Here is a 21,396-nt window from a genome sequence, read left to right as displayed (position 1 = left end):
ATATGGTGTCATTCGGATGCAGTATGAAGGGGCATAGGGTCAGCAACCGCTCTCCTTGCCGTTGTCGGTTTTTCATACCTTGGAGCAGCTATTTTCTCATTCAAGTCGCTCCTGAACCAGCATCACGAGGCTGAGGGTAGCCCGTTCCAATCCTCCCACCACGGAAAAAAAAAAAATTCTGGGCAGAACCGACATCTGAACCGGGGACCTGCCACATGGCAGTCAAACGCGCTGACCACTCTAAATGAAGGCGGACAGATGAACATTTATGACTAATACAAAAGCCATGTTACTTCCCTAGAGTGACACACACCGATGCGAAAATTTGTGTAGAAACATAAATATTCAGCTCACAGTAACCACATAACTGTGCATAACGACTGAAATTACATAGAACTTTAGCAAGCCTTCCTATTTGCTCACTGTTTAATATCATGTCGAGGGGAGACGAAGAGGTAGATAATATTACCTACAATATAATATTAGGAATATGTTTTACGACAACCATACAGTTTCTTGTCCCACAGTCGGCAAAGTTTCACCAGATTAAAGTCACATCTTATTGAGTTTTCCACTATATACGTACACTAGAAATTATGATTTTCGTTCAAATTCGATGTAATACTTTTAGAATCTTGTGACAATTGAAAAATTATTAAACTACAGGAAAACATTATTCCCACAATTTATCAGAGGAGGCTGCAAAGAAGTATTCCTAGGTGCATTAGCTCAACTTAAAATTATTGTTGCAAATCTCACTAACAGCCACAAGGAAAAAAAAAATTGTTAGTTCCGTCAGTGAAATCCAAAATTTATCCGTTTTCGCGGATATCTTTACCTCTGAAACGTGAGAAAAATATTTTGTAGAGAACAGTTATCTAATCATGCACATTCATATTAGTAGTGAAGCAGTATTACCATACTCACGTGTGCAATACCGTTGACACCATAACCGGAGTTTACGAAACCCTGTAACAAGAAGAAAACAATATTAGAACACTAAGAAGCTGAACCGCGTACAATAACAAACGGTGCTTGTTATGCCATGGTTTGCAGACACGATGAAACCTCTCCGGCGTTTTGATGAACTTCCATAGTGTGAAGAATTGTGTAATAAATTTATTTTTGGATGGGATCCGCCTTGAGCAAACAATTTTCTTTCCTCCGCTTTTACCCAGACATGTTTCGCTGAAGTTTATTTTCTTTCTACAAGCAACAGGAAAATCGCTCTTAACTATATGCACATATATAAATTTGAGCTTTTAAGAAAATACCCAATTTTGAAAATAGGCATGATTTTTATACACATCTTGGTACCACATGCTGTGGTTTTCTATATTTTGCGTTGCTGTTTTTCTTTTCCAGTTTGTCAGCTGCGACGATTGAGAACTTAATACAGGAAATTCTTTAAGATTTACGAATGGGAATGTCAAAGTCAGCATTTAATTCTATGTTGTGCTTGTGTACGCAATATGTTACACTCGCTTTTTCTGATTTCCCTGTTAGCTTCATTGCAAAGAACTGTACTTCGTAAACTGCAGACTAACAAACAAATATTTTTTTCAAGAATCTTGGATCATCGTATTCCTAGCTTCGTCAGCTCCCTGACAAGCGTACTTTTCACACGATCGACTGAATCGTTGATTCCCGTCAACTTATTGTCAAACCATTGTACAATTTGCTCTCAGAATTACAAAAGAAAACTGACCGTTTTCAGTTGATTCGGTATGGTTTCCGTGAACACTTTGTCGATGAATACATCATCTGGGGAAAAAATGTTGTGCATAAGAATCAACAAAAAAATGGTTCAAATGGCTCTGAGCACTATGGGACTTAACATCTATGGTCATCAGTCCCCTAGAACTTAGAACTACTTAAACCTAACTAACCTAAGGACATCACACAACACCCAGTCATCACGAGGCAGAGAAAATCCCTGACCCCGCCGGGAATCGAACCCGGGAACCCGGGCGCGGGAAGCGAGAACGCTACCGCACGACCACGAGCTGCGGACAAGAATCAACAAGTAACTGCAATCTTCAGGTGGCTTTTCCAATCACTTTCCCAGAACGAGTGCCTCCTTTGTCAGGGCTGTCACCTTGTTTATTTATCTACTTAACAAACACCATCACGCAAGATATACAGAATATACCTTTGACACTACAGTCACTACAACGTGAATTGCAGGGTCCCGTCCAGTCTTTAATAATTACGTCTTTCATGATTTCCGTTCGTCTACTGAGACAAATAACTGTATGGTTCGCTCTCTACAGGACACGACCGATGACTTCCTCTATCCTTGTGCACCGTCTCTAATGACATTGTCCTTGACGGAACGTTATGACCTACTATATCTCCCTTCTTGCGACCATTAACGAGTTTCAGTCTTTACTACAGGCACGGTACTATCGTTTCATTTAGTTTGTATTACAATTAATCAACATCAAGGTACCTGGTAACGATCCTAATCCAAAAATCGATTTAATTTCAATATGAAAATTATAGAAGACTGACAAATTCTTGCACGTTGGAGTCCACCTACAAAGTAACACCAGCTTGAGTAGAACGAGTGTGTACCGCACAGTCAGATCTGGAACTGAAGGAGATCCACGCGACAGAAATCCTTATGCTCCGCTGGATGCTAGGCATTTCCCTACTTATATCATCTCTTCGACGACAATATCCGGTAGTTTTTTGTATTAACACTTGTTCCTGAGGCTTTGAATAACCTGCTCCCAGAAATTTTCTGATGGATAGGGATAGGCTCTCCGACTTCACTGAATGTCGCACATGTAAAACATGTTATCTTTGTTTGGGAAGTGGATAGTACCATGATTACACGAACTTGCCTGACGTCAGACCACCTACTTCATCATGGACAGCTATTTCGTATCTTGGAACGTCCTTTTCGCGAAGGTCTGTATTCTTGACAGAGACGAACGATTTTAATTCCGCTGTTAATATCACCATTCCATCGTTGCATAGATCGTCCATATGTCACCAGTAAGTCGGTTCCTAGATACACGAAGCTTATGTCACAAACTAAAACTTCCACTTACGGATGTGATGGTACCTGCGGAGTCGGCCTTCCATCTTTTCCACTGTAATGTGATAAAAATGTCGGAGAGTTGTCAAGAAAGGAAATGCCCATTACCGAAGTGTGCATAAGTATTTCCGTCGCGTGATCTCTCAGTTCCCTGTCACACTGTCCAGTATTCAGGGGCAAAAGAACAGCAATGGTAAATTTAGATTACTGTTCAAAATGTTCAAATGTGTGTGAAATCTTATGGGACTTAACTGCTAAGTCCCTCAGCTTACACACTACTTGATCTAAATTATCCTAAGGACAAATACACACACCCATGCCCGAGGGAGGACTCGAACCTCCACCGGGACCAGCCGCACAGTCCATGGCTGCAGCGCCTGAGACCGCTCGGCTAATCCCGCGCGGCTTAGATTACTGTATTTCAGGTATCCCCCGCAACAAAAATTAGCTTCATACCCACAGAAATTTGTTGTCTACGCGGTGCTGGCCTCGCAGCTCCTAAATCTCAGTACAAAGAACCTAATAATTTCATAAATAGAAAGGAAAAAGGACTCTGGTGTAGGCGTTCCATATGGATGGCACTGTAGCTTTGTGGATTGTCACCGTAAAGTGAAATCCTTTGAGAAAATACACTATGTAAAAGATCTTTTGCAGTCGTTATTGAACACCATCCATTGAACATACAACCAATGAACCTCCGGTGCTTGTCTTCCACGTTCTAAAATTTCCTCGTTACACCTATACTTCTGGTGTTACTTTCCTTCGCATTTCAATGATGTATCATGCTAAAAATTACACATCGGTACTGTAATCGAGAGAGATTTTATTTTTGCTTCTGCTGCTACGTCGTAGTTTGTGATTTTTTATTGTTACGGCCAGCTGCTGCATTTTACGGAACAAGTTGTCGCAGTAGCTCTGTTGGTATATTTTCCTGTAGATAGCTTAATCAGAAACTTCATTGCGAATACAACGGCATCTCAGCATACGCTACAGGACCATATCGATTTCTCCAAAGTTACAAGAGGAGTTGTATCTCGTCATGTAGTACGGAAGTCTTTATTTCTGCAGCTCTACACGTCCGTGTAGAATCACCGCCAAATGATGGATGATAACAAGAATTGTTTGTACTCCTAAGGGGACATCCATTAATTACGTGAGAAGTCTTCTTTAAAATTTGGACTCAACCTTCCCCCTTGGTGAGATTTGGTGGTACCGCTCCCCCTTCATGTGGGGCTTACCGTGTAGTCAGGTGAAACTATGTAAAATGAAATCTTTAATTTGTTTTAAACGGGGAACCTATGTGAGTGTACAAATAAGTGACTAGCCACATACCTTCTACGCTCTAAAATTATTCCTTCCACTGACGTAAAAAGTCATTTGTCCACATATCTGAAATATTGTGCCTCAGCTGCAAATATGTCTCTGGTTTCTTTCCTGAAATACCAATAGTCGAATTCTCTGAAAGTCCCGCTCCTAGCCGTCTGGCGTCCGCCCCCGGTACCTGAGAGGTCAGCGCGACAGAATGTCAATATTAAAGGCCCGGGTTCGATTCCCCACAGGGTCGGGGATTTTCTCCGCTCAGGGACTGGGTGTTGTGTTGTCCTAATCATCATCATTTCATCCCCATCGACGTGCAAGTCGCCGAAGTGGCGTTAAAACGAAATACTTGCACCCGCGAGCGGTCTGCCCAACAGGACGCCCTAGTCACGCGACATTTACACTTTATCCTTCAAGCAAAACTTTCCGCAGAAGCCTTCGTAGTCCCAGAAGTGCAATTACAGAAAAATAATCACAAACATGGATTAAAGATGAACATTTTAGGGAAATTCGGCTTTATCCTTTTACAATCCACTGCTTGCGCCAAATTCCATTTTGTTGTTGTTGTTGTTTTCAGTCGGAAGGCTGGTCTGATGATGCAGCTCTCTATAATACTCCATCTTGCGCAAGCCTGTTCATCTCCAACTACTGTAACCTACATCCTTTTGAAGCTGGTTATTGTATTCATCTCTTGGTCTCTCTCTACAATTTTTATCCTTCCTCTCTCCGCCGGCCGGTGTGGCCGTGCGGTTCTAGGCGATTCAGTCTGGAACCGCGTGATCGCTACGGTCGCAGGTTCGAATCCTGCCTCGGGCATGGATGTGTGTAATGTCCTTAGGTTAGTTAGGTTTAAGTAGTTCTAAGTTCTAAGGGACTGATGACAACAGATGTTAAGTCCCATAGTGCTCAGAGTCATTTGAACCACAGGTTATAAAATAAAGGAAACACGCGTTAGCCATTGCTCCTGGTTTATGCCCGAAAAATATTAATCAATTTTTAAGAGCATTAGAGATCCAAATACATCACGTAGCGTAACTGAGAGCAGAACTACGCATAATGAAGCATTGCAGAAACCCAATTATTACTCATATTCATTCAAACTACACAATGTGCTTATTTTTAATACAGGCTGGAGGACTTAAGAAGCTTAAGTTTTCTATAAGCAGGAGATGAACAACGCAGGCCTCAATTTTCGCGGGTGGGGTTTATTACCTCAGAATTGAAACACAAAAAATAAACAACAAATTCCGAAAAGGTAGGGAGGGTTGATACTAAAACATAGTGCAAAACAAGATAGAGGATGAAGTCCAGTTTACGCAGATCATTTTAACACAAAAGCCGAGGGCACAGCTAACGGAATGACGATCTGTGTACAGTGAATAAAGTGAGCTATATGAGGAACAACATTTCGTTATTCTCACTATGGAAGAATGGAAGAAGTTATCAAATAACGCACTTAAAACTTAATTTTTCTTAACAAAATGCAATGAAACGTTTTGACGTTGTATCCAGCAACGGCGCGGGCCTTGTTGGTAAACACGCGCAGCTGCAGACTCATCTCTATCACGTGACAGGGGCGCGATCAATACCTACGTCCAGGTCTCAACGCCGTGCAGACCAACACGGCGCGCGCTGAATTCCCTGCCATGCGACACGAAAACTTCCCTCAAAACCTACCAACTGACACACAACATTTTAACTACAGTGTTATTTGTGAACAATATTAATTGCACCAAGAAATAAAGCAGCGAAACTCATCTCCTATCCGGATAACGGAGCTTTCTTTTTTCTTTTTTATACATATAAAACGAAGGTTAAGTTTGACGATGATTTCATTAGCACGGCCCTCAAAAACCTGACTGTAAAAGGTTTAGGAGTGAAATCGGTTGCGCCATATTCGAAAGAAATGTCCAACAATTGCCTTAAGCAGTTTAGGAAAATCACGGAAATCCTAAATGTGGCAGGACGAGTGAGAATTTGAACTCCGCTGTCCCGAGCGAAAGCCCAGGGTATTAGACACGAAGAACTGTAACATTATGTTGCCTTACTGCTTGTGTTTCGGTAAACAACGCTGAATACTGAAGTAATAACTTTCCTTTCCACTGGCTTTGACTATAGGGCGCAATTCTCCCATTCAAAGTGAAGCACTTAGCACTTCTGCTTCCTTTTCCTCTGTGTTACAGACCGTCAGTTACAGGCGGAAATCTTCATTTAAGTTTGAAAATATCATTGTAAGTGCTTCCAATTACTTCTGGGATAGCTTTTAATTTTACACTCATGTCTCTCTTTACCGTAACACAATAAACACATCAGCTGCCTAACCAATCGCTGGATCCTGTTCGTCAACCATCGTAAATTTACTTGCTGTAACCAGAGGCACACCCAGTGCAAGTGACGAATATAAAGTCCTCAGAAGCTCCAAATTCAAAATACTCCGTTGATTGTTGCTTTCGTTTTGACGTGGAGACTAGCGGGAAGACTGATGACAGGTATCAAGGCACCAGTCGGAGACTGATTAACTCGCCATTTAACAGCATCCATAAAATACGAGTAGCTATACTAAGGTCAACCGACTGCCTATTCCGTTTACTCCGAGCTCGTAGCCTCCCATAGCAGAACCGCAGAAAGAGTAGTAGCCTGAACTCCGAATTACTTTACGGTTAACCGGTTCAATTCACCAGTACTAGCGCACACGGAACGGAACGAAGAATCGGGATGTTTCAAGACGGACGACTAACGTGTCCACGTCTGGAGCTAGTATCTGACGTGATGGGGGAGAAAGAAAAATGCGCGAAACATCACGAAGTGGAACAGCGGACTGACGTGGAGAAAAAAACGGAATTGGCAGACGAACTGTCCAGTGTCGGTTAGAATGTCAGTGAGAGAGCACCTCGAGTTCCTGCTGCTAATACCGCCAGTACACTGTTCGTTTGTCATATATTTCTACTTCAAAGAGGAGCGACTTCAGTAACGGAAAGGAATTGTGATGGCTGTGTACAGATGACTTGGTGACCCTTCGCTCACAGCTCCAGGTGGTGTTTGCTTCTGTCACACAGCTTGAGGCTGCTACTACGGGACATCGCTGTGGAGGGTCGGACGCGGGGATGCGAGTAACGTCGAGCATGTCCTACACGTCCCCCGATCGGTCCACTGCTGTGTCCGCCCCGCCTACTGCCTGCACCGAGGTTGGCCCCTCACCCGTGGTCGAGTGGGAGATCATTCCTAAGTCTGGCAGGCGGCGAAAGACTTTCCGAGGGGCCGATCGTAGGACCTCCCCAGTTCGTTTGACCAACCGTTTTCAGCCGGCCGCTGTGGCCGAGCGGTTATGGGCGCTTCAGTCTGGAACCGCGCTGCTGCTACGGTCGCAGGCTCGAATCCTGGCTTGGGCATGGACGTGTGTGATGTCCTTACGTTAGTTAGGTTTAAGTAGTTCTACGGTCTAGGGGACTGATGACCTTAGATGTTAAGTCCCATAGTGCTCAGAGCCATTTGAATCATTTTGAACGAACTGTTTTCGGGCATTATCTGTGGCTGACGAAGTCTCTAAGCCGGATGCAGACGTCCATCCTGTTCCAGAGGAAGCTTCTCGGCTCGCAAGGTCTGGGTATTCACAGGGGGTGGGTCTGCTGGTAGTTGGGAGCTCCAACTTTAGGCGCGTAATGGGGACACCCTTAGGAACATGGCTGCCAAGGAGGGAATGGAATCCAGTGTGTACTTCAAATGGTTCAAATGGCTCTGAGCACTATGGGGCTTCACATCTATGGTCATCAGTCCCCTAGAACTTAGAACTACTTAAACCTAACTAACCTAAAGACATCACACACATCCACGCTCGAGGCAGGATTCGAACCTGCGACCGTAGCGGTCGCGCGATTCCAGACTGAAGCGACTAGAACCGCCAGATCACAGCGGCCTGCAGGCATAAAACGTCATCCGAAATTGTACTGAATGCTTCCTCAGAAAAAGATTTTGAACAATTAGTTCATCTACATCTACGTGATTACTCAGCTGTTCACAATAAAGTGCCTGGCAGAGGGTTCAATGAAACCACCTTCAAGCTGTCTCTACCGTTCCACTCCCGAACGGCTCGCGGGAAAAACGAGCACTTAAATTTTTCCGTGCGAGCCCTGATTTCTCTTATTTTATCGTGATGATAATTTCTCCCTATGCAGGTGGCTGCCAACAGAATTTTTTCGCAATCAGAAGAGATAACTGGTGATTGAAATTTCATGAGAAGATCCCGCCGCAACGAAAAACGCCCTTGTTTTAATGATTGCCACTACAATTCGCGTATTATGTCTGTGGTAATACCTCCCCTACTTCGCGATAATACAAAACGAGCTGCCCTTCTCTGTACTTTTTCGATGTCATCCGTCAGTCCCACCTGATGCGGATCCCACACCGCACAGAAATACTCCAGAGTAGGGAGGACAAGCGTGGTGTAAGCAGTCTCTTTAGTAGACCTGTTGCACCTTCTAAGTGTTCTGTCAATGATTCGCAGTCTTTGTTTGGCTTTACCTACAACATTATCAATGTGATCTTCCCAATTTAGGGTATTTGTAATTGTAATCCCGAAGTATTTAGTTGAATTTACAACGTTCAGATTTGTGTGACTTATCGCATAATCGAAATTTAGTGGATTTCTTTTAGTACTCATGTGAACAACTGCACACTTTTCTTTATTCAGGGCCAATTGCCAATTGCCACTTTTCGCATCATACAGATATCTTATCTAAATCATTTTGCAAGTCGTTTTGATCATCTGATGACTTTACAAGGCGGTAAATCCTCTGCAAATAATCTAAGAGGGCTACTCAGATATACTCCTATGTCGTTAATATAGATCAGGAACAATAGAGGGCCTGTAACACATCCTTCGAGAACGCCGGATATTATTTCTGTTTTACTCGATGACTTTCCGTCTATTATTATGAACTGTGACCTTTCTGACAGGAAAAAAATGGCTCTGAGCACTATGCGACTTAACTTCTGAGGTCATCAGTCGCCTAGAACTTAGAACTAATTAAACCTAACTAATCTAAGGACATCACACACATCCATGCCCGAGGCAGGATTCGAACCTGCGACCGTAGCGGTCACGCGGTTCCAGACTGAAGCGCCTTTAACCGCACGGCCACACCGGCCGGCTTTCTGACAGGAAACCACGAATCCTGTCGCACAACTGAGGCGATATTCCATAGGCACGTAGTTTGGTTAGAAGACGCCTGTGAGGAATGGTGTCGAAAGCCTTCTGGAAATCTAAAAATATGGTATCAATTGAACATCTCCTGTAGATAGCACTCATTACTTCGTAAGTAAAAAAAAAACTAGTTGTGTTTCGCAAGAGCGATATTTTCTGAATCCGTACTGACTACGTGTGAATAAATCGTTTCTACGAGGTACTTCATAATGTTCGAATACAGTTTATGTTCCAAAACCCAACTGCAAATCGACGTTAATGATATGGGCCTGTAATTCAACAGATTACTCCTACTTCGCTTTTTGGGTATTGGTGTGACTTGAGCAGCTTTCCAGTCTTTAGGTACGGATCTTTCTGTGAGCGAACGGTTGTATATAATTGCTACTGAAGAGATTGCTTACACCGCCCTTGTCCGCCCTATTCTGGAGTATTACTGTGCGGTGTGGGATCTGTACACAATTTGACAAGCATATCTTAAAGACATGGCACGGAAAACGAGGGAGCAGCCAGGAGAGTTCCTACTTTGACTCATCAGTGTACATTGGAAAAAGTCTCCGTTAGCTCCGGTCTGGAAAAGCCAACATTAACGACCAGGAGAGATACGTGCTAATCACTCCATACTTAAGTACAGCGACGCCATTGTTAAAGGTCACAGCGGTCAGTCGGAAACACGAGGTCCAGAAGCGCTGATGGAAGAGTTATCATAATCGGTTTTTATTTACCACTTCATCAGTACGCATGGGACAGCATGCGATACCTAATACGTATGTTCCGAAACACCGGCATAAAAATGGCATTTTTCCGGGGCTCATTCGTCGGGTTCTTATTGGCAATAGAAAGGTAGGGTTTAGTTTTATAGCCCTTCGGCTAGGAACCATTTATATACCCAACAGAATGATCACTTACTATTACTATCCTAAAGTACAGGGCCAAAGTTTGAATATTACACATTTCCTCTAGCTTATGCAAATGGAGCAAATCGGTCGGTTCTTTTTTCAATATATGCTGCCTACAGTGCGCCTTAAGGGGCTTATGGAGGCATCATTTAGTTCATGGGCGGAGCCTCATAAAATTCGAAAAACATAGTTTTTGGGTACTAAACCCGTGCCGCGGATTCCGAGACGACTACGCACAGCAAACGGCTCAAATTTTTACGATATATTTCTGAGATTCCGATCTCTAACGATCTTGAAAATTTTCTTGATATATTTATCTGTTTCCGAAGCACTGAGGTCAACAGTAGTCCTAAAATCCAGCCTGAATCGAAAACTTAGTTTATAAAGCGACTCACGCAGGGAGAAATAGGATGTAAAGTGTCTACGTTGTCATCAGCAGCGTTCTAGGAACCTTATGTTGTTATAGTGGAGCACGCGCCTTACACTGATTCCTTACAACCGACTGACCGACGTACCCACATCACTGCTATGATTTCACATAAGCCTGGATCGTCCCACGACCGCCTGGCACCAGCTGTACACCGTCAACAGCTCTGTAAAGCGACCAATGTGCTCTTTCAATGGGGTTACTAATACACTACCTGACAAAAAAAGTGAAGAACCCTGAATACATAGCCCGATATCAATGTAACTTCGCACACGTACACATCATGGGTGGGTATATAAATGGATTAGCATTGCAATTCTCCGAGACAGAATAGCCACCAGACTGCATTAGTGCTGTCCGTGTTTAGTGTTTTTACAGGCCTGGTAGGGTACGTAAGGGATTTGAACACTGGCAGATGTCGACTGATCACTTGAAGACACTGAGACGCCGCGTTCTCGTTAGAGACAGCATTATCAGGACGTGGCACAGTTCGAAAGGGGTCTCATTGTGGGTCGCCATTTTTCCCGAATGGTCAAACCGTTCAATATCCAGATATGTGGAGCATTCGGGTGTGACAGTGGCCTGACGTTGGACTGCATGGGAACCGGAGGTCAGGAATATTCGTCTCGACCACGTCTGACCACCACCTGGGGGGATCGCCGTATTGTGCACCAAACACATCGTAACCCTTTCGCACCTGCACTAAGGATGGCGGTTATCTCTGAAACAATGGGTTTTCGGTTGCACTGGTTTTTTTTCCGTCTCCAGTTTAATCTGACTTAAAATCGTTAAAAAACCAGTCTCTAAAATAACCGATTCTGTTTTTTATTGATATTAACTCTAGTAACAAACGTGGACTTTGAACAACGGTGGAAATTCTAATGAAGATGAAGGATAGATCACGATCGATATGAGGCTGAGGCAGAAGTCGTTCTCATTGTCTCTAGCAAAGAATGCGAAGATCACGGATGTGGAGACAGCGAGAGCTAAAGGTCAAGCTAGTTACTACCCTGGATCGTCACATTTGAATTGTATCAATTTTTCATCCTGAAGCAACCACAAAATTAAGGATTCAGTTATTATCCCAAGTTTATAGCATCTCAATATAATTATTGCTATGTCAATCAGATTTACAGTCTCTTCTAAGGAACATAGCGGATATCTTCTCCGTCTATAATGTCGCTATTCTGTTGTGTCTACTCCCGTTTTTATTCTTTTAAAGCAAATGGAGCATTGTACTTCTTTGCTACTGCACTTCGTAAAACACTTCCACGAACGAGGGATGCTACCATTCTGCAATATAACTGATTTTCGAGGACGACAGCGAAAACTACCTGGCTAGGGCAAGTCTTGCACGCAGCACATACAAGCGTACCATCTACCAGGACACGCCACTAGGGTTGCCTGGAGTCCTACTTTACGGCCTTTTCCGGTCAGAGAGGTATCCTTTTGTTGGGCTTTTTAGCGATGAACTAGAGAACGTGAAGCTAAGGCCCGTAGCACGAGTGATAAGTATGAGGAGGAAGACGGAGATATACTGCAAGGATACATAGACACCAGTCAGTGCTATTCGTATGTCTGTGTGCTATGTTTTACTTAGGTGACGGAACGAGTCTAGCACACAATGTCACAACCATGCTAGGCGCTGAACGAGCGAGGCAGAGAAGAATGTGCGTATCGGCCGATGACCACCCTCCCCACCACGCCACGCTCGCGCGTCGCTCCTACCAGTGTCCAGAAGCGCATAAGAAGGAATTTTATTCGGAATGATTGACATTGGCAGAATATTACATTGCAAATTCCAGACAATAATGCCAACGTCGAATGAATATTCTGTTTCATTAACGCTCAATGAGTAAAGGAACGCTATAAACTGAAAATCGACACAATCACAAAAATGTTGTTGTGTAATTTAAAATGATCCTGTCAAGGGTTCCACGATATGATTTCTAAGAAAAACAATATTCTTGATACAGTGGGTTCAAATGAGAAATTTGGTACTTAACTACATATTATTATTTATTATTATTCGTTTGTAAGTGCAACTGAAATAAAAGTCATAGAATTCTTTTCACTTTATGTCCCAGAAGAACGTATAGTTATTTACTTTGCTTACTGAAGAGTTTTTAGTTCGTTTTATCTTAGGAAGAATGCAACAATAAAGCAGACTGAGCACTTAGTTGATATCATAATAGCCAAATTGTAAGGATGTTTACCGATTGTTTTTTAGTTTACGCACGTTTATGGTTGAACTCTCAAAAAATTAACTAGTTTATTATTAGTAAACGACTGAAAATACCCACTGACTATTTCTAGTCAAAATTTGTAGTCCGGCCTTTATGGCAAAAATTCTGCCTAAATATAGCGCCGAATCTGTCTTTCCTGTTTCTGGACGTCACACGGCAACGGGTATATTATTGTCTTTGCAATGCTATACTGATTCGTACGTCGTGCGTTTATTGCTAGTGCCCAACGGTAGGCGTCGTTATCAAAATACAGCCGGTCGTCTTTCCAAATTTCTATTAAACCCTATATTTCTAAGCAATGGAAATTTTATGGATAAACTTCACCCGTTTTTTAAAGATAAGTTTCATTTAGAAACCAAAAATTTTAGCATTGCTGCTGTCGAAAATAGATGTGCCGGTTTTTTACTAGGTTATTAGTAAAAAATGAAGAACCCGTTATAACCGAGACCAAACAAATAGCGGTTGTCAAGAAATATAATACCTGTATCAATGTTAACTGGTCTTTTTTCCCCATCCCTAATCTGCGCCCGCCAGCCGAGAGAAAGAAATGGACTCCTTGTAACATTCTGTGTCGTATCGCACCACTCGTCAGAGACTGGCAGCAGACGAACTATGGGATTACCGTCCCATAGACAGGCTGTCGTCAACACCACAACACAAACGACTGCGTTTGGAATGGTGCCGTGACCGAGAAACAAGAACTGTTGTGGAATGGCGTTGTACTGCGTTCAGCGATGAATCTCGGTTCTGCACTACCCTGGAAGACCAATCATCGGGGAGTATTGACGTGACATGAAGAGAAGTCCCACTCTTCCAATTGTTTTGTATAGGCACAGAGGTGTGATGACGTGGGGAGCCGTCAGGTATGTCTTCAGGTCACGGATGGTAGTGACCGAGGGAGCTCTTGACGACACAACGGTACGTCACGAACATCCTACGTCCTCATGTGTTACTTACTACTCTTGTCCTGTACCGCAATGCCCTTTTTGCAGCAGAAAAATGCTCGTCCAAACACGGCGCGTGTGTCTATGAACTGTCTGCAAGTTGTCGAAGTACTCCTGTGGCCACTAAAATCCCAAGATATGTCACCGATAGAGCATTGGACCAGTGGCAACTGTTGTGCCTGAGGAGAGGCGTCAACAGCTTTAAAATATTCTTCCAACCAAGTGAGAGCATGTATCCAGGACAGAGGGACTGCAGCGTCATACTGCTAAGTGGACTCCTACTGCCAATTTCGTTGTAAATTTGGCTCTATTTTGTAATCGCGGAAATAAAATCACATGTCCTCTCAACCCGCGAAGTTTCATTTCATTTAATTTCCTCAAACCTTCCAGGATGCTTCACTTTTTTTTTTTTTGTCAGGCAACGTATTTTGTCCGGGTAGCTTATTACCGTGCTGGTTTGTAAGCACTATCAGTGCCTAACTTCTGGGCTCTTTTCATAAACGGCTTTTTGAGTCTAGACTTTCTGATAAAGTGAGCTTCAGAGACAGCAACTAACTCTATCACAGAACTTCGTCTTTCCCATGTAAGGCTCTACCACATGATTCCTGGAAGCACAATTAACGGCTTTACTAACGTTCAAACTGGCCGTGATCTTCTTTTACAACTCAAACCCTACTAAACAAGCTCCTGGTATCGAGTATTTCTGCGAATATATAATGGCTTGTACACTTGTATCAGGAAGGGTAAAGTTTAAGTTTACCTTCACTCTTGTCAGGTAGCTTCCAGCTGATACGCAACCCCTGGCCATATTTAACTTCCTCAGTTCTCAGTAAGTTACAGCAAACGGAACACGACGGGAGGGAACCACATGGCAGTCGGAATTTTACGTATGTATATGGTACGTTAAGTTCAGAACTGAAATATCACTCAGCAAACGAGGTTCTAAGTTACTTCCAGAAATTATCGATAAAATCGACTTTTAAGTTTTCTGACCGTCATTACTATGCTAAACCAAGGTGTGTTTGTCGACAGGCCGTGTGGTTGTGCGCTAGAGCGCCTGCGCCTCCCATGCGTGTGGCGCGGGTTCAATTTCCAGCACTGGCAAAATTTTAAACAAAGGTGCATGTTCTATGAACATTTCCCTGAAGAGTAAAACACATAAGGATGAAAAAAAAATAGTTTGTGGTGTGGCTTTTCTTAGTTAATCTTTTGTATAGAAAAACAGTAATTAAGAATTTATATTTGCAACGAAAACTGGATTTTTCTACGTGGCTTCTAATTAGAAATAATAAGACGTGCAATTTTCATAAAAATAGCAATTATATATCGGTCAGCATATATTTGATGAATTTTATATTTGACTTAGGTACTCGTATTCGAACTGAACGAAAATAAATTAGCGAAACTCAAACCAGTGATTACCGGCCTCGAGGCCCATTGATTCTTTTCCATCTTACAGTATTTTAAACTTCACGGAATTGCTATTAGAACATGTACCCCTGTTTAAAAATTTGCATCGGCCGGGAATCGAACCTGAAGCCCCCACGTCGCAGGCGAGAGTACCACACAGTTTCGCGACCTGTCGAGAAAAATCGATCTTGCTTTAGCATACTGACGAAGGGGAGTTGCATGGAACTATTGTGGGAGATTAATATTTGCGTCCTGAACTTCACGTACCATAAATATAAAAAAAAAAAATACAAAAATCAGATTGCGATTTGGTCACCTTGTTAGTAATTTGTTTTGGCTATTGTTCATTTCGCCCCAATTTTAAAAAAATTCTGCTAGCTGTTATTCTTTACGTAAATAAGCTTAATCACTTGGTGTGTTTAAGTTAGTAGCAACTTCAGGCGCCTTTGTAAGGTGTCGGAGGGGGGTAGGCGGTGCAATGACAGCTACAGAAAGGGTGGAAGAGCCTTCTTCCACTGGTCCCGGCGGTGGAGGCTCTCCCGCTTGGGCATTGTGGGTTCGAAGGGTTGTCAAGGTCAATAGGAGGCCGGCGTGAGGACAAGGTGGTACCAGAAAGACAGACGGCGTCTAACTCAACACTCCATTACTCCAACAAGTTACAGCGGTTACAGGTGCGCACTCTCGTCCGGTAGCAGGTCGATGTTTTGCGGCTGTGGCCAGGCGTGTGTTCAAAAATGGTTCAAATGGCTGTACGCACTATGGGACTTAACATCTGAGGTCATCAGTCTCCTAGACTTAGAACTACTTAAACCCAACTAACCTAAGGACATCACACACGGCCGGCCGGGGGCGGGGGGGGGGGGGGGGGGCGAGCAGTTCTAGGCGCTTCAGTCTGGAATCGCACGACCGCTGCGGTCGCAGGTTCGAATCCTGCCTCGGACATCGATGTGTGTGGTGTCCTTAGGTTAGTTAGGTTTAAGTAGTTCTAAGTTCTAGGGGATAGTCCCACAAGTTAAGTCCCATAGTGCTCAGAGCCATTTGAACCATTTGAACATCACACACGTCCATACCCGAGGCAAGATTCGAACCTGCGACCGTAGCGTTCGCGCGGTTCCAGACTGAAGCGCCTAGAACCGGTCGGCCACTCCGGCCGGCCAGGCGTGTGTCTCGCGGCCGACGGTGGGGCGACACTGCGCTATGGCGCGTTGCCTGACCGGTGCGTGGTGACTGTGTTGTGCTGACGGACTAGGAGCTGAGTCGGCAACTGGCGGTCACGGCCCACGCAGCGGCGGAGGTCGCAAAACAGAGGCATGGCAGCGCGGCGACCCAGACACAGGATCTAGAAGTACAACTGGCGGCCTGACGACTACGACGACGGCTGTCCAGCCGATGTTGAAGTGTTCCGGCAGCACGGCGGCCACTGGCTCGAACTTCTGCCTGGTGCCTCCCTCCAACGGTGAGCATAAATACCGCTCCGGTGACTGGCTGGCTGGCTGGCTGGCTGGCGGCGAAGGAATGCAGCAGCGTTAGTTGGAGTTCCTGCGCCGAAGATTTGTTACGAGAGACTTTCCGCACACTGACGCAACGTTTAGCGCGTTCTGTATGTTGGCTGTGCCGTCAGCAGCGCGCTTTCGGGACGGTAACTGAAACACTGTATGCCGAAATTCCTTCACGTCGCGGCGGTTATGCAACAGTGTGAACAAAAGTGGATCGAGGGCCAAGTGTTAAACAAACGTAGACTAGGGTACGGACCTTGTACAGCACAACACGTGTGTAGTTCACATCGTGTGACGTTGGGCGGAAGTTCGATGTCAGACAGTAATAAAAATGCGTCTTTGTGCCGTGGGACATAGCAAATGTCCTACTGCAAGAGAAGTGTGGTTCATTGAAGGTGTATTACCACCGGGCAGAGGTTCGAACAGCGATTGTAACGGGATTACACGCAGTGGAAGACAACACTGGGCTACAAGAAATTTCAGTCAGGATTTGGGTCAAAAGACTGTCACGATGAACAGAGACCATAGAAGTGTGCCTCTTGGCCGGCCGGAGTGGCCGTGCCGTTCTAGGCGCTGCAGTCTGGAGCCGAGCGACCGCTACGGTCGCAGGTTCGAATCCTGCCTCGGGCATGGATGTGTGTGATGTCCTTAGGTTAGTGAGGTTTAATTGGTTCTAAGTTCTAGGCGACTGATGACCTCAGAAGTTAAGTCGCATAGTGCTCAAAGCCATTTGAACCATTTTTTGTGCCTCTTGCCATGGTTCATGACAGAAACTCGATTCCCTTCCCCGTTGGACATGACGCACAAAATGCACAAATTCGTACGTAATTCGTCATCGGTCTGTATAAAAAGGTCGCTGTGCAAGATGATACCCTGAGACCGTTATGAGGGGTGATATTTACTGGAGGGTCACTCAATTTGTCACAGGCGAGCATCATTCTTGTCTGGGCTGGGGATGCCGTTCTAATCACAAATGAACCACATTCCATCTTCGAAATCGCTGCTACTTCCCCAAACCTGTCCTCAATATGTTCAACCAAGAATCATGGCTTTGTGGATAAAAAGGAATCCCCGTCGATCGTAGAACAAACTAATTGTGTGTGTGTGTGTGTGTGTGTGTGTGTGTGTGTATGTGTGTGTGTGTGTGTGTGTGTGTGTGTGTGTGTGTGTGTGTGGTGAGGGCGGGGGGGGGGGGGGAGTATGTCTTTTCTTGTCTCTTAGGCTTAAGTTCCTACTACGGCGTAGCCAGGAAAGGAAACTGCAGGGTCCGTGCGGTCACCAGCGGAAGAAAGTTTAATCGGCTTTTATGTTAGTCATCCGCCATGGTCCCACCCACTCCGAATGGAGGCTCTCCCAACAAGCATCACGGCTACCTGGTCAGTAATTCGTTGCCAAGTGGACACACAACCACCCAAGAACACTCTTTGCTATGGATAGTTAACCATCTACGATTAATATAAGCACACAGACAAAGCAAATACTAGCGAATCCCTCCAGTACATCAATAATAACTGGCAACTCCAGCTGAGTGTACCCAGCAGACCATCCCGCAACGCAGAGAAGCCGTGTTGCACACTGAGCACAAACAAAGCGACAATGTTACCAAGCACTGCACGATACCCAAACACTAACCACACCCTTACCCTTGCTTGCTGTGTCGCATATATCAGGAAAGCCGCTACTGCTCTTACTGCCCGTCCTGACCATAGCAGATGTTCTTTCCCCTTGGTGCTTGCCTTGGCACCTTTTTCCCTTCTACCTTTCAACTCGCGACCCTTCGTTCGCTTTTCGACCACTTCTATGTCCTATATGGGCCTGTGTTAGTGGGTAACCCAACCCAGACGCACGCACATCACGGCCCACTTCGTGACATCTCCTGAACTGAAACTAACAACACGGAAGTGACGACAGAACTTTTGTAATAGTCACCACGTTGGTATGGGCGTGGAGGCAGAACTTTTGTAATAGTCACCACGTTGGTATGGGCGTGGAGGAGATCTACATAAAAAGGGGGGGGGTCACATACTCTTACTCCTTGCATACGTGAGGAGTTTCCAGCTTAGGTACCAGTAGTGTGATTCGCGCGTGGTCAGGTGGCTACCACCGTGCAGGTACGTGACCACCACCACCACCACCACCACCACCACGGAATTGTGGTGTCGTCCGAAGAACGGGGTCCCGTGCCGAAGTTGGTACCTCTCGACCGACCACAAGTACGCATAGTCGCTGCCAGACCCAAAGATGAATGAGAGACATCGGCGTGCACACGCCCTCAAGATTTCCATACGCCACCGCTGCTGCATGCTTGCTTACGTCGGAGCGGAGTGCAGCTGGGCCCCTACTGCAGTCATCGCCGTGGATAACAGCATCGTCTCACAACCGAACTAGCAGTGCGAGCGTTGTATTAGACAAAACCATGTATGAAAGTTATACTCAACTGTACATTCAGAAAGGAGGCTTAGCTTGTACTATATAAAGTGATAGGTTAGTTTATGAAGTATTAGTCACAATTGCGAATAATTTTGACATCAGCTGCAATTGGTCTTGAAACAATACCTATTGGTCTGAAGGAACGAACACTGTAAAAATAAATATTACAGCACACACGGGCAAAAAAGATGTTACTGCTAACGTTGAACACATTTGTCTCATTAACCCTGTTGCAGAAATCTCGGTAAAGCTGCGAGCACGAGGGGGTGTAGACACTGTGGCATACGGAGTTTGGAATCGGTCCTGGGAGCCCGTCGAGGCATGGATACATCATTTGACGTCTGTGTTTCTACTGTGTCTGTATCTTCCCACTACACTGCAAAGATGATAAAATATTTCTCTCCCCCACTGCGGAAATCACGAAATGTGCAGCGTAATGGTTGTGGACTCAGTCCAACTAGGCAATAGATCAATATAATACATTTAGACAACACTGTCCATAGGAGAACAGCGATCTTGCGCTATAATTTGGTTAAAATAACAGTCTATATCGCAATGATGTTTATCTATTATAACTGGCTTCGACTTTACCTTTAAGGTCATCTTCAGCATATAAGCCCCCGATGGCTGGTGCAGGCGACTCCTCGGCTGTTCTCGTTGTAGCACGACCGTTAACTGTTAAGATTAAGCTACCACGAGAACAACAGCACCAGTTATAGGGGCTCACATCCTGAAGATGACTAACTTAAAGTTGGAACCGGTCATAATAAGTATCATCGCGATCTCGGCTTATTTTAACCGAAAGGATCAATATCACTATTCTATAAAAATATGACAATGGAGTTGCAAGAAGGTTGTTGTTGTTGTTGTTGTTGTATTTATTGTCTTCAGTCCTGAGACTGGTTTGATGCAGCTCTCCATGCTACTATATCCTGTGCAAGCTTCTTCATCTCCCAGTACCTACTGCAATCTACATCCTTCTGAATCTGTTTAGTGTATTCATCTCTGCAAAAAGGTAAGGAGTGTAATTACTACAGAATATGAAAATATCGAAGAGCTGCTATAGTTTTATTTTCTTGTATCAGTACAGCGACTGCTGAGATACGATTATTGTTTCTTGATGGAAGGGTCATTGCTGCATTGCATTTACGAGATTAACAGACCAGGAAATCATTCATCCTACCAGTTTATTGTAAGTTTAAACACATTCGAGACTGTGGCCCACTGAAACTCGGGTGCCTGTTGTAAAGGGTTAACATGACAAAACAAATCATTCACAAGAATAGAATCAACTCCACCGTTATCATCGGAATCACTTTGAAACACTGCTACCTTACGCTTTTTTATAGGTCTAATGTCACTCTCACTGGAATCGTCCTCGGTACAATGAAACATTTATTCACACTTTCTCAATCTTCATTCTCAGTACGAACGCCTCAATAAGCTTCGTCAAAAACTTCAGGAAGTATTCCAGATTCGTTCACTTGCTTCTGGTTTCTGAATAGAGTAGGTGGGACTGCAAGACGAAAATAGTAGTTATTGAAATATCAAAATAAAATCAAAATGTGAAATAAGCAGGATGTAGATGATGATATTGAAGTCTGATACGTTGAATTTTTGTGTAAACACCTAAATAGATGAAGTAGTCATAATGTATCACAGCAGATGGCGTCTACGGACAGCGTCTAGGAAACACCAGTTATCTCGAGATCCGTTCGTAACGGATGGCGCGCGAAACATGAGGCAACTCGGGATCCGTCAGCAATATGTTAACATGCGTCTACAGCACATAATAGGGCAGATTACAATTTATATGCCGAAGAAATTTAATATTTAACGTATTATGTCTTTTAAAAACTTCTGAAATGCTTTAATGTATTTAATGTGGAATTATCCATTTGAAACAGTGATTCGCTTACTTAAAAATCAAGCTTCTGTAGACAAAAAATAAGTAATTTTCAGTTTCCTGTATTTTCTGGTTATC

General features: G+C 44.1%; 1 protein-coding gene across 1 annotated transcript in view; it reads right to left on the bottom strand.

The window, feature by feature from the left end:
• Positions 1 to 21,396, bottom strand: part of LOC126183219 (single-stranded DNA-binding protein 3-like) — a 346,891-nt gene that overhangs the window by 190,284 nt on the left and 135,211 nt on the right. Inside the window, 1 exon segment of the mRNA XM_049925001.1 lies at positions 928 to 969. Within this exon segment, the coding sequence (XP_049780958.1) occupies positions 928 to 969 (42 nt within the window).

Source organism: Schistocerca cancellata, chromosome 4, assembly GCF_023864275.1.
Source record: "Schistocerca cancellata isolate TAMUIC-IGC-003103 chromosome 4, iqSchCanc2.1, whole genome shotgun sequence".
NCBI lineage: Eukaryota > Metazoa > Arthropoda > Insecta > Orthoptera > Acrididae > Schistocerca > Schistocerca cancellata.
Note: the sequence above shows the minus strand (reverse complement) of the source record. Positions and strands in the feature narration are given on the sequence as shown.